Source organism: Sorex fumeus, unplaced genomic scaffold (assembly GCF_029834395.1).
Source record: "Sorex fumeus unplaced genomic scaffold, SorFum_2.1 ptg000030l, whole genome shotgun sequence".
Classification (NCBI taxonomy): domain Eukaryota; kingdom Metazoa; phylum Chordata; class Mammalia; order Eulipotyphla; family Soricidae; genus Sorex; species Sorex fumeus.
In genome coordinates this window covers 13,792,693-13,811,643 of record NW_026606087.1, presented here as the reverse complement: position 1 = coordinate 13,811,643, position 18,951 = coordinate 13,792,693, and the positions used below count along the sequence as shown (strand labels likewise).

The following is an 18,951-nucleotide window of genomic DNA, read 5'->3' as shown; positions in this document are numbered from 1 at the left end:
TTACTGGGCCCGCTCGAGCAAATCAAAGATCAACGCTCCCACCACCTGTCAGGGCCTTTTTAAAGCCAAATTATTCACAAATCTGGTGCATGGTCCACGTAATATTAGAAATATTCTGAAAAATTATATAAAATGATAGCAAAAGAAAGGATTATTCTGGATAAAAGATGTCCCCAGGGAGAAGTTAGAGAATCTTATTATGTAGATTATCTACACTAACCAAAAAAAAGGTACAGATTGACTCCTTTGGAATAGGCCAGAAATTAGGTTACGAGTTATAGTTCAGCAGATCCCCAGCATAAATGATTCAAACTTCAGTCTGTTTTTTTTTTAGATAAATAGATTTTATTTGGAGGGTTTTTAAGGTATGGAAGGAGAGAGAGAGAGAGAGAAATGCACTCGAGAGAACAGAGAACACAGGCTTCCCCAAGGGCAGAGAGAACCTCTACACACATCCTAGCATTAGACATGAAAGTACACATCTCAAGAGGAGAGATGCAGGCAACACATGTGCTCAGGCACCATTTGCTTGGCCATGTGGGTGCAAAAGCCCATGGGTTCAAGCAGCATATGCGCCCAGTCTGATTGTTTTTCAAAAATATTAATTGGGTTAATAAACAGTATTAATTGAATTAGTTGGGTTCTTGATTTATGTTTTTCATTCTGTCTGAAGTAGGAGACAGCCCTCTATTATTAGGAGATACCAAATAGATTACTTCACTCCAATTTCCAATTCTGTTTATTGAAGATCTATTTCATGAACAAAGTATATCACTTTCATTTCATGTTGGTCTGGGGGGCCCCACTCTGTAGTGCTCAGGGCTTATTCCTGGCTCATGGATCACATTTGGAGGTGCTGGTAGGCTGTATGGATTGGCAGGGATTTAACCCGGTTGGCAAGTGTCTGTCCCATTTTTCTGCTGCTACATGTCACTCTTATCATCTGTAGTTACACTTCTGATGAAAGGATTTGCTCCTACCATTATAGACTCATTGTATTACAATGATTAGAAAAATCATTACAAATGTATAGTAGTGACAGCAATGGTTACAGTATAGATCAGTTAGAGTAGTTTTTCAAATAAGGAACATGCTGAAATACAAAAATGAGTCACTTTATAACAACAACAATAACCTATGCCTGGAGAGGAATGGATATAAAAACCCATATTGAAGTGGTTGGGTTCTTTTAACATTCAGGAAGTACTTGACCACGGGAGAAGAAAGTGGAAATTCAAGTTCTCATGTAATCTTGATAGGAGAAAACTTTGGTGTGTCCTTTTGTTCAGTAAGAACAAAGAAAATAAAGTTTACAGATAGGAATGCAACTTATTTTGTGACGTGAACTGAAATTAAGTGAGATTTTTATGAAAAGTGATTTTGTCAAGCTCTTTTGCTTGTTGCTCGTTTCTCTTTCTCTGTTCTTCTCTTCATTGTTTTTTTTGCCTGTTTTTGGTATCTGCATAATATTGGTTATCAAAATATTTTATGCCTACCTTTATGACTGCCCCATTCTAATTTTGCAGGGAACTGTGCAGGAAAAAGCCTCCAAAGTTAGGGTAACTATGAGCAGAGGAGCAGCAGCTATGGCTGTCGAAATCCTGAGAAACGTACAGGAAGAGGTTACCTGCCCCATTTGCCTGGAACTCTTGAGAGAACCATTGTGCCTGGAATGTGGCCACAGCTTCTGCCAAGCTTGCATCACTGCAAACAGCCAGGAGTCGAGTCAAGCAGGGAAGAACAGCTGTCCTATATGCAGAATCACTTACGATCCTGGGAACATGAGGCCTAATCGGCATCTGACCAATTTAGTAGAGAGGCTCAGAGGGGTCAATTTAAGCCTAGAGGAGGAAGAGAAGAAAGAGCTCTGTGCGCACCATGGAGAAAAGTTGCTGCTGTTCTGTAAGGAGGACTGGATGTTCATTTGCTGGCTGTGTGAACGGTCTCAGGAACACCGTGGTCACCACACGCTCCTCATTGAGGAGGCAGCCGAAGAATGCAAGGTACTAGACCAGATGGAGAGGCAGAACAAAACATGGGACTGATTACCTACCTTGGCAGGAGAGCCCAGAGACCTGTAGTTTTTTTCCCCTGTGCTCAGTTTCTGATGTCTAGAGAACATGTTTGTGCATTCCAGTTACAAAAAGATTAACCTACAATAGAGACTTAGCCAGAAGTTTGAAACTTGTGCTAGATAGGGGACATTGGGTGCTTCAGAAAAGCTCTTATCCCCTTTTTGAATAGGTGAAGTGGGAGACAGGTGAGTTATGATGTAAATTTTCCCTTACTGCAGGAGTAGGTTTATCTTCTAAGAAAGAGAATTTGGGCTGGAGAGATAGCACAGCAGCTAGGGCGCTTGCTTTGCACACGGCTGACCCGGGTTCAATTCCCAGCATCCCATATTGTCCCCTGAGCACCGCCAAGAGTACTCCTGAGTGCAGAGCCAGGAGTCACCCAAAAAAGCAAAAAAAAAAAAAAAAAAGAGAGAGAGAGAGAGAGAGAGAGAAATTTCTTTCTTGGGGATAGATCGTGGCCTCTAATTTCTACTTTTCTTCACATGTTAAGTTTTCTGTTTAATCATAGGTTCTAATTACTTTTCTTTAGAGCTTCTAAAACTCCTTAATTTCTTAGAAGCTTGGTATTATTTTTTCCTCATTTATCTTATATTCCCCTGCAGAGAAATCTCAAATTTAAGTCAATTTTTTACTTCTTTTCTACAGGAAAAGCTCCAGGCATCTCTGGTGCAACTGAGAAAGAAGCAGCAGAAAGCTGAAAAATTTGAAACTACTCTCAGAGAACACAGATCTTTTTGGCAGGTAGAGAAACTTTCTGAAGTGTCAGAATTTCTTGCCAGAGGAGAAACTTTCAGAGGAAATCAGACAATTTGAGAGCTGGAATTTTAGGAAGACGGAGTTCCTTTCTTATTTTTCTTCATTATTAATAGGCCCAAATGAAATTTGACTATCCGTTCTTAGTTTTTCCCTGATAGAGGTAAGGGTTGGAAGGTGATCCTGTTTATTTGGTGATATTAATATAGAACAATTATATTCTAAATCCCTATAGAGGGAGTCACTGGTGAACATAGCTAGGGTCCCTGTTATATTTTTGTCATTTTCTAAATATTTTTGGGCCACACCCAGCAATAGTCAGATGTTGCTAATGACTGTAACCAGGAATCACTCCTGACTGCGCTCTGACTGGGACCATTGGGATGCTAGGGATCAAACCCAGGTCAACTACATTTTTCAAATCAACATTTCTGGAGAAAATGGTCCACTAACGGCTCCTGGTTTAGTCTTCTATGTGAAATTTTGCAAGGAAATAATTAATTTCAGGAAATAAATTATCCAGCCTAAGTAGGTAAAAACTGAGTCACATCCTGGCACTCCTTTTTGGCTCAGGATTGGCCTCAATATTATAGATCTGAGGCCATTGCTTTTGAGTCTGATATGGGGAAGTAATCTGGAAAGTCACCTGTCAAGAATGGTTTCCGTTGTTCTAATTTCTTTAGAGAACTTTTAATTAGTGTAGTTATTTTTCTCTCGATTTCGATATGCCAAACACAGTAACAACAAAGTCTCCAATGGAGACGTTACTGGGCCCGCTCGAGCAAATCGACGATCAACGGGAGGGCCTTTACTTTACTTTTTATTTTTCTCTGACTCCCAGTCTCTGCCATATACCCTGAGTTCCTTTATCTCTTTCTCATTCTTTAAGAATCAAATAGAAAATGAGATTCAAAGTGTCCAGAAAGCATTTAAACAAATACGAGATGCCATGGATTTGGAGGAACAAAAGGAGCTGCAAAAGCTGAGGGAAGAAGAGAAAACAATTCTCCATGACCTGGCAGAGTCCGAGAAGGAGCTGGTTCAACAGAGCGAGTTCACACGAGGTCTCATCTTGGATCTGGAGCACAAACTACAGGCATCAACAAGAGAGATGCTGCACGTAAGACTTGGGAAGGAGCCCCAGACCCTGAGATTTGAAATGAGAACCTTTTTTTCTTTCCCATCTTTATTGTTGTGCTCTGACACTAAGATTCTTTTTTCATGCAATACAACTTCCCTGATTTTATTTCAAAGGCTATCCAAACAGTTAAAAGCCCAAGTAACAAGAGAAAAATCTCATTTGTATTAAGTTACCAACCGGAGGGCAAAAATTAGATCACAGATCCAGTGTGTTTGAGGCACTCTGTAGATTCTTCTCACCTGGTAACCAGTAAAAGTAAGTAAAGTAAAGGCCCTCCCGTTGATCATCGATTTGCTCGAGCGGGCCCAGTAACGTCTCCATTGGAGACTTTGTTGTTACTGTGTCTGGCATATCGAATACTCTCGGTAGCTTGCCGGGCTCTCCGAGAGGGGTGGAGGAATCGAACTCGGGTCGGCCATGTTGGCTTGCGTGCAAGGCAGACGCCCTACCCACTGTGTAAAGCAATTACCAGACAAATAATTTTCTAGCATCTGCCATCGGCAAATACATTTTGTGTATTTAGTCTTTTCCTTTTCACACAGGTAGAGTTCTTTTCCTGTTTCCTCTTTTCCTGTTTTCTAAAAATAATTTATGAATGGCAGTATTACTTTTTCTTATTCGGTAGAATTCACCATGTAGCTATCTCAGAGTTCTTTTATTAATATTTAATGTATATATGTATATAATTTTTACTCATATCAGGCTTATGCTTTTTACTGTTTTTGAGTTTATTTTTGTCAGTATTTGTAGAAATTTGTTCAGCTATGTTAGAAATAAAATTAGTCTTAAAATTCCTTATTACATCATTAATTTATATAGAACCCTTAGTTAATAGAACCACAGAGACAATATTGAGTGTGATGCTTGCTTTTCACTCATCTAAGTTGTGCCTGATCTCCAACACCACATATAATCAATCCTCTGTGCATCATTGGAATAATTCTTAGCAGAGCCAGGAGTAAACCCTGAGTGTCACTGGGTGAGGGCCAAATATAAGGAAAAACAAAAAACTAAAAAAGAAAGAAAACCCTTTAATAATAACCTTCTTATTTTTATTTGTATGATTAATTTTTTCTATTTCTTTATCTAGTGTTTTCATCAACTTTATTGGTTTTTCAAGAATTCGCCTTTTTTGTTGTAGTGTTTGTTGTGTTACTGCTGTTTGGGGTCCACACCAGGTGATGCTCAAGGGTTCCTCCGGGCTCTCCTCAGGAATTCCCCTAGTGGTGCTTTTACCCTCTGTGCTATCACTCCAGCCCCCAAACAGACCTTGTTTTAAGGCTTTTTCAAAATGTTCATGGTATTCATTTTTGAACTACCATTATTATTTTCTGTATATTATATATGATTGGATTTACTACTATTGTTCCTTTACATTTCCTGAATTAGAAACTTTGAAAACATTTTTGACTTTTTTTTCCTAAGACAGCATTTACCGATGCAATGCAGGTTTTAGCTGTAGTCCTTAGTCAATGATTGCTTTTTATTTCAGCGGTTAAGGCGTTTGCCTTGCACGTTGCTGACCAGGATTTGATTCCTCTGCCCCTTTCGGACAGCCCGATAAGCTACCGAGAGTATCTTGCCCGCATGGCAAAGCCTGGCAAGCTCCCCGTGGCGTATTTGATATGTCAAAAACATACTCTTGGTAGCTTGCTGGGCTCTATATTTAAATATATTGAAGTGGGTAGGGTGTTTGCCTCACATGTGACTTACCTGGCTGACCTGAGTTTGATTCTTCTGCCCCTCTCGGAGAGCCCGGCAAGCTACCGAGAGTAACCTGCAGTCAGAGCCTGGCAAGCTCCCTGTGGCGTGTCTTACATGCCAAAAACCGTAACAAGTCTCACAATGGAGATGTTACTGGTGCCCACTCCAAAAAATCGAACAACAGGAGGACAGTGCTACAGTACTACTATATCTTCTAAACGTATGTTTCAGGAATAAATTTTTAAAGGAGATTTTTTTTTTCCTTTCTTGGGGTCACACCTGGCGATGCACAGGAGTTACTCCTGGTTCATGCACTCGGGTATCACTCCTGGCGGTGCTCGGGGGACTATATGGGATGCTGGGAATCGAACCTGGGTTGGCTGTGTGCAAGGTAAACACCCTACCCGCTGTGCTATTGCTCCAGCCCCAGGAATAAATTTTTAGATTTTAAATTTTTAAAATTTTTAAAATTTTAAAATTTTTAATTTTTAATATAAACTTTTCACCTTTCCAATATGGGTTATTAACTTTTTCCTAGTTTTTCTCTAATGATAACATTTCATTTCTTACCATGGTCTATTTCATATTGACATTGAAAAAATTCTAGAAAAACCTTCTTCATCTCTAATTCCACAAAGTGCTACTATTAATATGAACCTTGTGTTTTTGATTGTTTGCTTGGTTTTTTGGCCAAAACTGGTAGTGTTCAGGATTTACACTATCTCTGCAAGGGATCACTGCTGGCAGGGCTCAGGGGACCATCCACATATGTGGTGTTAGAGATCAAACATGGGTCAGCTGCATGGAAAGCAAGCACTAATCCCTATGGTCCCTTTTGTTTCTTTTGTTTTGTATTTTGGGGCCACACCCAGTGATGCTCAGGGGTCATTCCTGTCTCTGCACTCAGGAGTTGCTCTTCACAATGCTCTGGGCACCATAAGGGATGTTTGCAGTTGGATGGAACCCGGATTCACTGCATGCAAAATAAGTGCCTTACTTGCTCTGCTGTCTTTCCAGCTCATCCTTCCAGCTCCCTAATATGGACCCTTGACCCAACAAAAGCCAATACTATGCAGCCTCAGAATTTTTTGTTTGAATTCTGTAAGGAAGTCTTCCCCTCCTCCCCCATAATTCTGCTAATATTTTGTTTCCTTCACGAACTAAGAATGAGGTCTCTGGATCTGTTCTACTTCATGAAGCAGTATGTGAGAATGTGATGAAGCCCTGTAAGTGGAGTGTGTTTATTATTTCTAGACTCATATTTTCTCTTTCCTCCCTAGAATGTGAATGATGTTCTCAAAAGGTATGCATGGAAGATCAGAAATGGTCCTTTTGTGCAATCAAAAGAAGTTTAATATCATTACAGTCATCAGGTGATGAATAAGACTAAAATATATAAATCTCCATAGTTTTATATCAAATTTCTATTCCCAAATCTTGGCTTGTATGATCTCTTAAGTATTGAGAATGGACTTGTCTGGTAAAGAATTTGGGTGATAGGATGTTACAGAGTTTGGATGAGTGACACTTAGAGATGTGACCTCAGAGTGTTTTTGATGGCTTAATTTTACCCTGTGTCTATAATTAACTCAGAAACTTGATTTAAGGTAGGGAAATGTTTGCTTTATTTAATAAATATCCAAAATTAAATATTTAGAATAAAGGCAGGTAAAGGTAAAGGCCCTCCCATTGATTGTCGATTTGCTCGAGCGGGCCCAGTAATGTCTCCATTGGAGACTTTGTTGTTACTGTGTCTGGCATATCGAATACTCTCGGTAGCTTGCCGGGCTCTCTGAGAGGGGCAGAGGAATCGAACTCGGGTCGGCCATGTTGGCCGCTTGTAAGGCGAACGCCCTAAAAATATTTAGAATATTTAGCAAAAACTGCCCCTTTTAAAAAAAAAAAAAGTATTCCTGGTTTTGCAACAGAAATCCTGACAGTGCTAGGGGGACAGTATGGGAGCCAGGGATAGAACCCAGGTCGGGCTCATGCAAGCCAAATGCCTATTTGCTTTATTATAAGTCCAACCCCCTCAACTGCCTCTATAACACTCTTATGTCTGTAACAGAGGTAGATCATTCCATTTCTGTCTTCTCTACTTTCATTTCCACGTGTTCTCATTCTCTTATAATTTATTTTGCTTTTGTTTATTGGGGACCACACTGAGTGGTGTCCTGAACTCCCTGACTCTGTGCTCAGAACTCACCCTTTGCAGTCCTCAGTACCAAATGCAGCAGTTTGGATCAAACTTGGGGTGGCAGCAAGAAGGCAAGCACTTTACCCCCTGGATTTTCTCTCCCATAATTTTGGAGGTAGGGGTTGGGTGAAGGGTTCTGGACACATGGCAGAACTTAGGGCTTCATTTTGGCTGAGCTCGTGGGTCACTCCTAGCAGACTCGGAATCATGGGGTACCTGGGTCTGCCACATGCAAGACAAACACTGTACTATCACTCTGCTCCACTTTCCCCTCCTCCATTCCCCCCTTTCCCACACACTATTTGTTGGATCCAATTCTCTCATATTTTCATTTCTTCCCTGAGGATGGAAGAGAGTAAGTTTTCTCTTATGGTTCTGCTTACCAAGAAATTTATAATCTCTGCAGCAAAGAAGTATCCATCACGGTCACATACTTTATATCTATGTAAATACAAAGGAAGGGCTCACTCCAGATTGGCATTCCAAGCTGGCTGCTTCAGATTGCTCAGCTACGTGAGCTTATAATAACATTATACTTTAAGTATTTATAGCTGATTTCAGAGAAGCTAAACTCTTAACTCATTCTTCTGAGAGTTTCCTTCCCAGGGAACTGATTTTGAAGATATTGATCCTTTCCAAACTGTATCCTCACACTTCATGTGCTGCAGACCTGGAGCCCGGTTTCATCACCTCACTCTCTGTCACTACTCTGAACGCCATGTCCAGCAGAGACTTTTCCACACAATTTTTCTTTTGGATTGCTAGATTCATTATATAATATGAATTCTAGAAAATGGAGAAGAAAAAATTAATTTGTTCTGGAAGGGTTTTCTTCTGAGATGTCTTTAAAGGTTCACGCAGAAGGTAACAGGGGAAGCTAATTAGAAATGATCTTAGTTTTTCAATCTTTGCGGTCTGGACTCCGATATCTGCCGTAGTCTCCAGGAGCTGAGTTTAAGTGCATCATTGGGGTGAATAGATCAAGACAGTGGTTTTGAAGGGAAAGTGTATCAGACGTCTCATTAGTTTTTGTCATCCTTAGGAGTGAGAACTTGACTCTGACAAAGCCAAAAACTGTTTCCCGGAAAAATCGCAAAGTATTTAGAGCTACTGATCTGCGTGGGATACTGAAAGCATTTGATGGTAAGGAGTAGTATTAAGTAGTATTAAGAGTGTGGGATTTGTGATGGTATGTACTAAATGGGGAAGTAGATTAAATTTCCAGTTGAGAACAGAGGAGACAAGAGGGACGTGGATGCTTGTAGAGCATGGTAATGGCACTGGAGCAGATAAGACCCAACTTTGCATTGCAGCCCAGAAGTGAAGCCTCACAACAGATAGTATCTGGACAAAGTTGTCAAGAACAGGGTGTCAGCGAGAACCGGGTGTTTGGCCTTGACCCTCACTCGACCTCCTAGTCAGATGAGCCCAAGACACAAAGTGTCAGATATGCTTAGCAAGTCATCCTAATTGCAGCAACTAGCCTTGATTGGGATTGGACCAGGGAAAAGCAGAGTAGGATTGCTGATAGGCAAATGATGCTGAACTTTATGTGACTGGACCTTCTTGTAAGCTGAGAACACTGCAACTTTTCCCATGCAACAAGTACCTACCCATGGATACTGCCCTCTCCGAGTCCTTTAGCACCTTGAGAGAGATTTGGCTCAACCCCAATAAACACCTGGACCCCCCCCCCCCCCCCAGTACATGAAAGGTAACTGACATGTCATTATACATACAGGGCCTATGAGGACAAGCCAGTTAGGAGAGAAGACCCCCGCTAGACGCTACCCTCATTCTGCCAAGAGAAGGTAGGTGCTGTCTCTGCTATGAAAATGTTAATGATGGGGAGGGAGATGTGTGTTTCCTGTGGATTGCATCCCCACCCCCAGATTCTTATTATTTTAATGTAGGAGTACTGCTTTTTATTCAGTCTCGATTATGCTGATTAAATTGGGCATGAACTCTAGGTTACTTTTTTTTTTTTTAGTCCCTGTGAGATACAGTTACAAAGCTTTCATGTTCGAGATCCAGCCATTCAATGATCGAACACCCATCCCTCCACCAGTGCACTTTCTACCCAGTGTACTTCCCTCACCCCCATCCCAGTCCTCACCCTGCCTCCACAGCAGGCAATTTCCCCAATACTCTCTCTCTCTCTCTCTCTCTCTCTCTCTCTCTCTCTCTCTCTCTACTTTTGGGCATTATGTTTTGATTGAATTTTCCCACCATCATTCAAGTCTGCCTGCCAGGGCCAGATGCTAGATCCTTCATTGTCCCTTGCTCATTTTGAAAATCTTGGGTGCCACGGACAAGCACTTCTGGAATCCTAGATTGTAAATGGATGGGTTCCAGAGATATTTTGTAGGGCACTAATGCATTTTGGGATTCAGTTGGGTGTCTCCGGACCAGGGCTGTTGGGGCACTAAGGTGGCACCCGGAAGCATATTGTGGATGTGACAGTCAGGCCGGTGAGCGGGCAGGTAGCCTGGGAGGGACAGCCTGGCGCATCTGCCACCATGTGGCATGGAGATTTAGTCCTGGAACCCGCATACCTGGACCTTGGCTGCGGAAGGTCTTGGTTGCTGGGATTGCATCTGGGAGTAGGCAGGGAGATAGCACCTACTCCATCTGGGGTACCCCAGTAAAATTGACACAGTGTGGTGCCCAGAGAGATCTCTGGCTCTGTGGTGTCTTCTGGGAATCGTTGCTGTGTCTCGGGACCAGGGCTGTTGGTGTGCTAAGGTGGTGCCTGGAGGCACAATGTTCACCACCAGATTTTTAAAAGAAGCCCTTTGCGAGGGTGGCCCACAAGGAAGCAACTGTTTGTTTTTTTGTTTGTTTTTTAATTTTTATTAGTGATAAAACATTTTTTAAAATTTTATTTATTTTTTATTTAGATTCTTATTAGTGAAACACCATGAGGTACAGTTGTAGATTTACAAATTTTTGTGCTCGGGTTTCAGTTACACAATGATTGAATACCCCTACCCTCCACCAGTGCCTATTCTCCACCACCACTGATCCCAGTATTCCTCCCACCCCCCGCCCCCCACCTCACCCTGCCTCTGTGGCAGGGCATTCCCCCTTGTTCTCTCCTTTTGGGTGCTGTGGTTTTCAAAAGAGGCATTGAGTGGCAATCATGTTTGGTCTATAGTCTACTTTCAGCATGCTTCTCCCATCCTGGGAGGATCCCCCCAATACCCTTTATTTGGTGCTCCCTTCTCTATCTGAGCTGACTTCTCCCTTAGCATGTGTTACTGGCCTCCAAGCCATGGAGTAAACCTCCTGGTCCTTATCTCGGCTATTCTTGGGTGTTAGTCTTTTATTTTGTTACTTTATGAGGAAGCAAGTGTTTTTTGTTATTCTTTTTTACTTTATTCTTTAAAAAAAAAAAACACTTGGGGCTGGAGTGATAGCACAGTGGGTAGGGCGTTTGCCTTGCACGCGGCCGACCCGGGTTCGATTCCCAGCATCCCATATGGTCTCCCGAGCACTGGCAGGAGTAATTCCTGAGTGCATGAGCCAGGAGTAACTCCTGTGCATCTCTGGGTGTGACCCAAAAAGGAAAACGAACAAACAAAAAATAGTGACTGGTTTCTGAAACCATAGCCTCAGACTCCTTGGCAAAATGATATTTGGACTCAAACTGGCTGCCCCGGGCATCTCTACCCATATGTGTTTCTGGAAAGGATTTGGTTAGAGTCAACATGGGACATGGAGTGGACAGGTGAGTCTGTAACTCAGTGGGATGAAGGGCAGTGTGTAGTCTCCCCCCTATCTTTCCTCCTCCCCTCAAGTTAGCGATGAAGCAGGAAGGGGAAAATGTGCTGTCCATGGCTGGGTGTAGGCAAAGCGTGTTGAGCAGCTGAGTTCCCCTGCACTTCCTATGTTCTCAAGGAGCTCCTAATTACACCAGGGACAGCCCGAACCCCGCTTCCCCCACACTGAGGAACGAAGTGGAGGAGGGATAAAGAAGGAGGGTATAGAGGAGTCTTCTCGAAAGTTCTCTAGGGACAGTCAGTTATGGATTTCTCACAGGTGGCCAAAGAGAAGGGGAGGAGGAGAGGGAGGAAAGCCTGGAAGGCATTCAAGCAGCTCCGGGATACGTGCACATCTGTGTTCCGGCCCCCGCACCCCTCTGCCACTGTCTGACAAAGTTCCAGGGCGCTGGGGAAGGAAGAAAAAAGCAGCAAAAGCAAAAGACGCACCCCAAAGTGAGACGCTGCTTCTTCATTCTTTGGGGAAACAGATTTGGTGCCAGTGGTGGCAGGTCCTGTGGCTGAGGAAGCCATTGGGGTGGGGAGGTCAGGGGGCCCGTTTCACCCCTCTGTCCTGGCAGTGGGTCTTCTCCGGGTGTAAGAACGGAGGCACGTGTCTGGAGAGAGTGCGTGGGGTGCGGCCACATCAAGTGTCAGAATGGCTTGTTGGCAGCCTTGGCTCTGCCCACGCTGCTTTGCAGATGACACTGTTCTTATGTTTGTAGCAGTAGGTAGGGCAGCGCAGAGGGTCATAGCTGCACTGGGCCAGCTTCACACAGCCTGCAGCAGGAAGGTAGCAGAGCAGACAGGGTAGGATGAGGGAGAGAGCGCCCATGAAGGATCAGGACCCAAGCAGTTTGAGTGGGAGCAGGAGCAGAAGCAGGGGTGGTGAGCGCAGGAGCCCTCATCGTCTTCGGTGCAGTGGTGGAAGATGCCCTGCAGCAGGCACATGCACATGCCATAGTTGACCAGGGTCTGTGCAGAGCACAGGTGCTTCTGGTTGCAGACCCAGCAGGAGGGCAACATCCAGAGAGATGCGCACTCCTTGTACTTAAGACTTCTCGCAGGCCTCTCACAGCAAGAAGTGCTTGTCCAGCTCAGGGGGCAGGGCTGGGGTGTTCCTTGAGGTCCAGCGGCTTGGTGATGCACAGCCTTGGGCTTGAAGGCTCAGGACCCTGGGAGGTGTCTGGTTGGCCACGGAGGCAGCATTGTGTGGTCCAGGAGCCGCTGATCGGAGCTGCTGCTGCTCACAGAACTGGGGCAGATGCTGAAGGAGATCCAGTCAGTGTGTGATGTCCTCTGTCACAGCTGGTGGGCGTCAGGGCCATCTTGGGAGGACCCACCCCATGTCAGCTTAGGGGGGGGCGAGGTGTCATGCCTAGGTTGTCTTTTGTAGTCGTTTCTACGTGGCTGATCTTCATCAGGTCCATGAGGGGGATGGTTGGGGTGCTGGAGCCGGCTGGCCACCCAGAGGGTGTCTCTGCACCTGCCACACATCTGCCTGGACCCGGTGCTCAACGTGTTGGTGAACGCTGGGGAAAAACTGTTCCCCAACAGACACTAGTCATCAGGGAGATGCAAATCAAAATAACAGTGAGATATCTCACACCATAGTGTCTGGCACATGTCAAAAAGAATAAGAACAATCAGTGTTGATGTAGGAATAAAGGTAATGTCAACTGGCCCAGCCTTTAGGGAAAACAATATGGGCATTCCTTAAGAAACTAGAAATTGAACTTGCATATGACGCAGCAATACAACTTTTGGAATTTATCCTAGAAGCCCAAAAACATACTATAGAAGTGCCATCTGCACTTCTATGCATATTGCAGCACTATTCGCAATAGCCAGAATCTGGAAACAACCCAAGTGTCTGAGAACAGACTATTGAAATAAGAAACTATGATACATCTACATAATGGAATACTACACAGCCACCAAAGACAGGATAAATGAGGACCAGGAGGTCTGGTCCACGGTTGAAAGCTTCTCAGAAATGGGAAGAAGGGGGGGAGAGGGCAGATAGGATGGAGAAGGGAAAACTATGACAATGACAGTTGGAAATAATCACTCTGGATGAGAATTGAGTGCTGAAAGTAGTGTTTATGTGATAACCCTGTATCAGGGTTATCATATAGATTACAGGGTTTGTGTACCTGTAGCACAAACCATAATGCCCAGAGAGAGAAAGACAAAAGAGGCAGACACACAGAGACAGAGAGACTAGGGGTTGAGGCAGAAGAGTCTACCGTATAGGTAGACTGAGAGTGGGTTTAGAAGCAGGAAAATTGGGAAAATTGGTGGTGGAAAATGTACATTAGTGAAGAGATAGGTGATAGAACATTACATGACTGAAACCCATCTTGAAAGACTTTGAGATCAACTCACCGTGATTTAATAAAAATTTTTGAAAATTTACTGATAGATACCTTTATTTAATGGGATGTGGTCAAGTGTTGGATTCTATCTTCATGTACCAGTTCAGTACCTCTCTACAATCCAAACTATACAGAGGAAGTAAATTTGAGTTCTGACTCCTTTTCTTATATTTAACACTGTTTTTCCATTTCAGAACTGAAAGATGTGCAATGCTACTGGGGTAAGGAAAAAGCATACTATCATTAAATTCTGTTCTCATAGTACTTAAGAATTTTTAATTTTCTTGTAAATCTCATGTTTTAAGACTCATTTCCCCTTCAAAAATGCATATATTATTGTTTTTACATTGTTATTCTCAAGAACAAAGTAATATTTGTCCTAGTTCCCACTTAAATAATTCTCAAGATCTCTTAGAATATTATATAAAAGCATTTTCCTAACACAATGTACTAATTTTTTTACAGTTTTGATGACTCTGAAAGTTCATGACAATAACCAGGGATGGAAGACAAGTGAGATGTGTACCAAATAGGAGTTCACAGCTGAATTTTTCAACAGGTGCTCGTGATAATTATGTTCTGGGCTCTGAAGTTACCAAATCAGGAAAGTGTTACTGGGAGGTAGATGTGTCATACAGACATGAATGGACTGTGGGTGTAAGTCAAATCATATTAGTTAGATCCTCTCAATTCAATCAACAAAATAATTATTACTCTATCTTTGGATCTGTGGGGTCCTTAGCATTCCAAGTGTGTGCAACCTGCAACCCCCACCCCACTCTGTACCTATTAAACAGCAATATATATATTTGCTCAATTTGGCTACTGGGTTATGGGTTACAGAATCATTCTGAGTATAAAGTTTTTGTGAATACTTCTGCCTCCAATTCTAGTGATTTGACTCTTTCCATGACTGTTCCTTCCTGTCGTGTTGGGGTTTTTGTTGACTATGAGACATGCACAGTCTCATTTTACAATGTCACAAACCATGGGTTTCTCATATATAAATTCTCTTTGTGTTCCTATACTGAAAAATTATTCCAATATTTTAATCTTATGAACTGTTCTTGCCCAATAACTTTGTGTTCACCAACTTCTTTAACCACCACACACCCTCACATTTTCATTGTGGCACTATTTGCTTTGGGGGCGGGGAAAGAGTAACTGCACCCAGTAATATTCAGTGGTTACTCATAACTCTGCACTCAGGAATTACTCCTGTATCAGGGGACCCTCAGGTCAGCCACGTGCAAGGCAAGCACCCTAAGTGTCCTGTACTACATCTCTGGCTCCAATTGAACTTAACCCATACTGTTCTTTCATCTTTTTCTATCCTGTAATTTTTTTTTCATTTGAACATGTTATTAATAAAGTGTTTACTGTGAGTTCACAAAATGTGTGGGTGCTCTGACCTGTAATTTTTTTATTTAAACATTTGTGATTCATTAATCAAGTGTTTACTTTTCCATGTTCCATGGTTTTACTATGTTTACATTAGGAGAAATCTTTATTCCATCATTTTCACTGCTTGCAATAGAAAATGAGGCCCCACTCCGCCTTCTTCCCTCAACACTAAAAATAAAATAAAGAAGACCACTATTGAAGCATTGAAGAAATATCACTGCCCTGATAAAAGCTTGCAATTTTTGTTTTCTCTGCCATTGACAAAACATGAAGAGATACTGGGATACCTTTAACACTTTTTTTTTTATTAATTTATGTATGGGAATCAAGTTTTCCACTGATGGTATAGTAAGTACATAGTCCTTAGTGGTATTGTAGTTATTCAGAAAGACTGTCATTTATTAATCACTTAACTTCCCATTAATCGTCGATTTGCTCGAGCGGGTGCCAGTAAAGTCTCCATTTGTCCCTGACGCGTGCTAGTGTAGCCCAATGGCATCTGTTCACTCTGGGAACATGAAAAGCCTCAAATCGATCGTTCATAATCTTCACGAAGAAGTCTGACCATCTGGTAGGTGGGCAGCCACGCGGTCTTTTGACATCCCGTGGAATCTAGTCAGTAACAAGCTAGTCCAGCGGTCGTCTTTAGATCTCATTACGTGACCAGCCCATCTGATTTTTGACACCTTGGCAAATGAGACAGCGTCCCTAATTATTGATCGTTGACGGATGTTGGAACTCCGGATTCTTTCTCTCATTTGAGTGAAATGTGATATTCCAAGCATAGTTCTTTCTATTCTTCTTTGGGAGACCTGAATAGCGTTCTCATCCTGTTTGTGTAGGGCCCAGGTCTCTGAGGCATATGTTAATGCAGGAAGAACAGTGGAATCAAAGAGATGTGCCCAGAGCCGGAGGTTCTTCATCCTCTTAGCTATTTCTTTGACGTTCTTGAAGGCGTTCCAAGCCGCTCTCTTCCTCCTGCGCAGCTTGGGTGCCAGGTCATTTGTCATTGTTGACTTCTCGACCTGGGTACACATAGCTGTTGCATTCGGAGATGGTCGTTCCGTTGAGAGCGAATGGGGCATCAGGAACGAGGCTGTTTCTCATAAACATTGTCTTCGTAACATTCAGCTGTAGTCCTTCCTTTCCACACTCACAGTCAAAGTCAGCCAGCATTTGTGCCGCTTGGCTGATGTTTGTGTTATTAAAACAATGTCATCAGCAAAGCAGAGGTGGTGTAATTGCCAACCATCTATCTTCACTCCCATTCCTTCCCATTCCAGTCGTCGCATGATGTTCTCGAGGGTGGCACTGAAGAGTTTCGGGGAAATGGTATCACCCTGCCGAACCCCTCTCTTGACATCAACGATCACTTCTTTGTAGAATGGTGAGATCCTGGTAGTGAATCCGCAATACAGCTCACGGAGGATCTTGATGTATTGGGCTTGAATGCCCTGATTGACTAGGGCTTCAATGACCGTTTCCGTCTCAACAGAATCAAAGGCCTTCTTTAAATCAATGAACATTAAACAGAGCAGCATCTTGAACTCCCGAGAAACCTCAATGAGTTTGGTTATTGTGTGGATATGGTCGATGGTGCTGAATCCTTTGCGGAACCCGGCTTGCTCGCATGGTTGTCCTTCATCTAGTGTTCTGCCAATCCTATTTAGGATGACTCGAGTGAACAACTTGTAGATGATAGACAATAGGCAGATAGGGCGATAGTTGCCAATTTCATGGATGTCTCCCTTGAACAGTAGTACGGTCTTGCTGGTTTTCCATCGACAATAGGCAGATAGGGCGATAGTTGCCAATGTCGTGGATGTCTCCCTTCTTGAACAGTAGTATGGTCCTGCTGGTTTTCCATTGGGACGGAACCTTGCATTCAGACAGGTAGCGAGTGAAGAGCCGAGCCAGTGTATTGATGAGTACTGATGGCAGGTTCTTCAGGTGTTCAGGTCTGACCTTGTCTGGGCTGGGTGCTGTTTGTTTCTTTACCGAAGAAATGGCGTGTCGGATTTCGGAAGGGAGAATGTTGGGAACGACATATCCATCCTGTGGAATTTGGTATGTCGGCAAGTGGACATGGCTATCGAAGAGATTTGAGTAGAAGTCGTGGATAATCTTCTCCATTGCCGTTCTGGAGGATGTGATGGATCCATCAGGACGTCGGAGGGCAGTCATCTTGGTCTTATAGTTGGCGAAGGACAGGCGGGCCTTACGAATACTTTTCCCGGCTTCTGCCGCATCTACCAGTACTTCTGCTCTTCTCTCTTTGAGGTATTCCTTGATCGCATCTCTGCACTGCTTCGCGAGCTCGGACGTTAGCTTGCGGTTGCCTGAGGCATGCACCAAACCACGCTGGCGAATTAGCTCAAGAATTTTCGAAGACAGGCTTTTTTTTTTGTGGCTATCTCTCTCTTGGCATTCCTCGCACATTCATGGAGGTGCTGAACCAGTCGTATTCCTCGTCAATGTTGTCAACAATGGCATCTTCCCATGTTGCTGCAATAGTGCCAAAGAGTTCCCAGTTGATGGTCGTTCTGGGAGTTCTCTTTTTGAACTTTGCAGCCCTTTCTCCCTGCTCTTTAAAGTAGAATTTTGCACGAAGGAGACGGTGGTCCGATCCCGTTCGAAATTTTGGGACAACAGCGACATCGGTCAGGCAAAACCTTCGATTGAATATGATGTGGTCTATTTCGTTGTGGAATCGTCCACCGGTAGACTCCCATGTCCAACGTTTAGATTCTGCCTTCTGGAACTGTGAGTTACCATGGATGCTCTTGGTCGACATGATGAACTCAGACAGTCTCTCACCCTGTTTGTTCCATTCTAGGCCATGGGTCCCGATGTGAAGTTCTTCAGCTGATCTTCTCGTTCCTATCTTGGCATTAAAATCACCCACGAAGATCTTGTAGAAGGTGTGGTCTTCTTTATAGAACTTCTCCAGCTTCATGTAGAACTTCTCGATTTCTCTTTCTTCATAACGAGATGTTGGTGCGTAGACAACGAAGATAGAAACTGCAGACAGTGAGCCACATCTATTCAAATGTAAACGTCCGATTCGGGTTGTTAGGCATTCGAATGAATCAATGCTCTTGGCCAAGTTTGTGTTGACAAGGACACCGACGCCTCCAACACCTCTTTTATCGCATGTTCCGAGGAACAATTCTCCAGTGTCGAAAACGGCATGGTGAGATTCGTGCCTTCTTGTCTCGGTCAGACCAATAATGTCGTACTTGATCATGCGCGTTTGTACCATCAGGTCCTCGATGGATGCATCTGATGCTAGCGTACGTGCATTGAAAGTACAGACGATCATTTTTGTCTTCCTTCGTTGTGGCAGCCTAGTTCGGCCTTGAGATTTTGTTGGCCTCCTTTCTCATCCTTCTCAGTGCTGCCATGTCGGTGAAGCCTTCAGGGTCAGGTGAATGAGACCAGTTGTAGTTACTGGTTTTGGCATATCGAATACAGAACGGATAGCTTGCCAGGCTCTTCCATGTGGGCGGAATATTCTTGGAAGCTTCCAGTCTTTCCG

At 43.3% G+C, this 18,951-nt stretch overlaps 1 protein-coding gene and 1 pseudogene across 1 annotated transcript; one reads left to right on the top strand and one right to left on the bottom strand.

Moving 5' to 3' along the window:
* The first annotated feature begins 1,586 nt into the window (after positions 1 to 1,586).
* Positions 1,587 to 14,757, top strand: LOC130025190 (tripartite motif-containing protein 5-like). Its single transcript, XM_056116138.1, has 8 exons — positions 1,587 to 2,003; positions 2,721 to 2,816; positions 3,718 to 3,948; positions 6,954 to 6,976; positions 8,913 to 9,013; positions 9,612 to 9,681; positions 14,204 to 14,230; positions 14,475 to 14,757. Exons 1-8 carry the CDS (start codon positions 1,587 to 1,589, stop codon positions 14,497 to 14,499), a joined length of 990 nt encoding a protein of 329 aa, XP_055972113.1. The 3' UTR covers positions 14,500 to 14,757.
* LOC130025373 (protein sprouty homolog 4-like) lies at positions 12,285 to 13,128 on the bottom strand (annotated as a pseudogene).
* Positions 14,758 to 18,951: the final 4,194 nt, after the last annotated feature.

Bases quoted from the DNA above. Each gene is read 5' to 3' on its own strand.
- LOC130025190 (XM_056116138.1), top strand. From the start codon at position 1,587: ATGGCTGTCGAAATCCTGAGAAACGTACAGGAAGAGGTTACCTGCCCC. The intron at 3,949-6,953 runs GTAAGACTTGGG...TTTCCTCCCTAG, and splicing joins CAACAAGAGAGATGCTGCAC to AATGTGAATGATGTTCTCAA. The intron at 6,977-8,912 runs GTATGCATGGAA...TGTCATCCTTAG, and splicing joins GTGAATGATGTTCTCAAAAG to GAGTGAGAACTTGACTCTGA.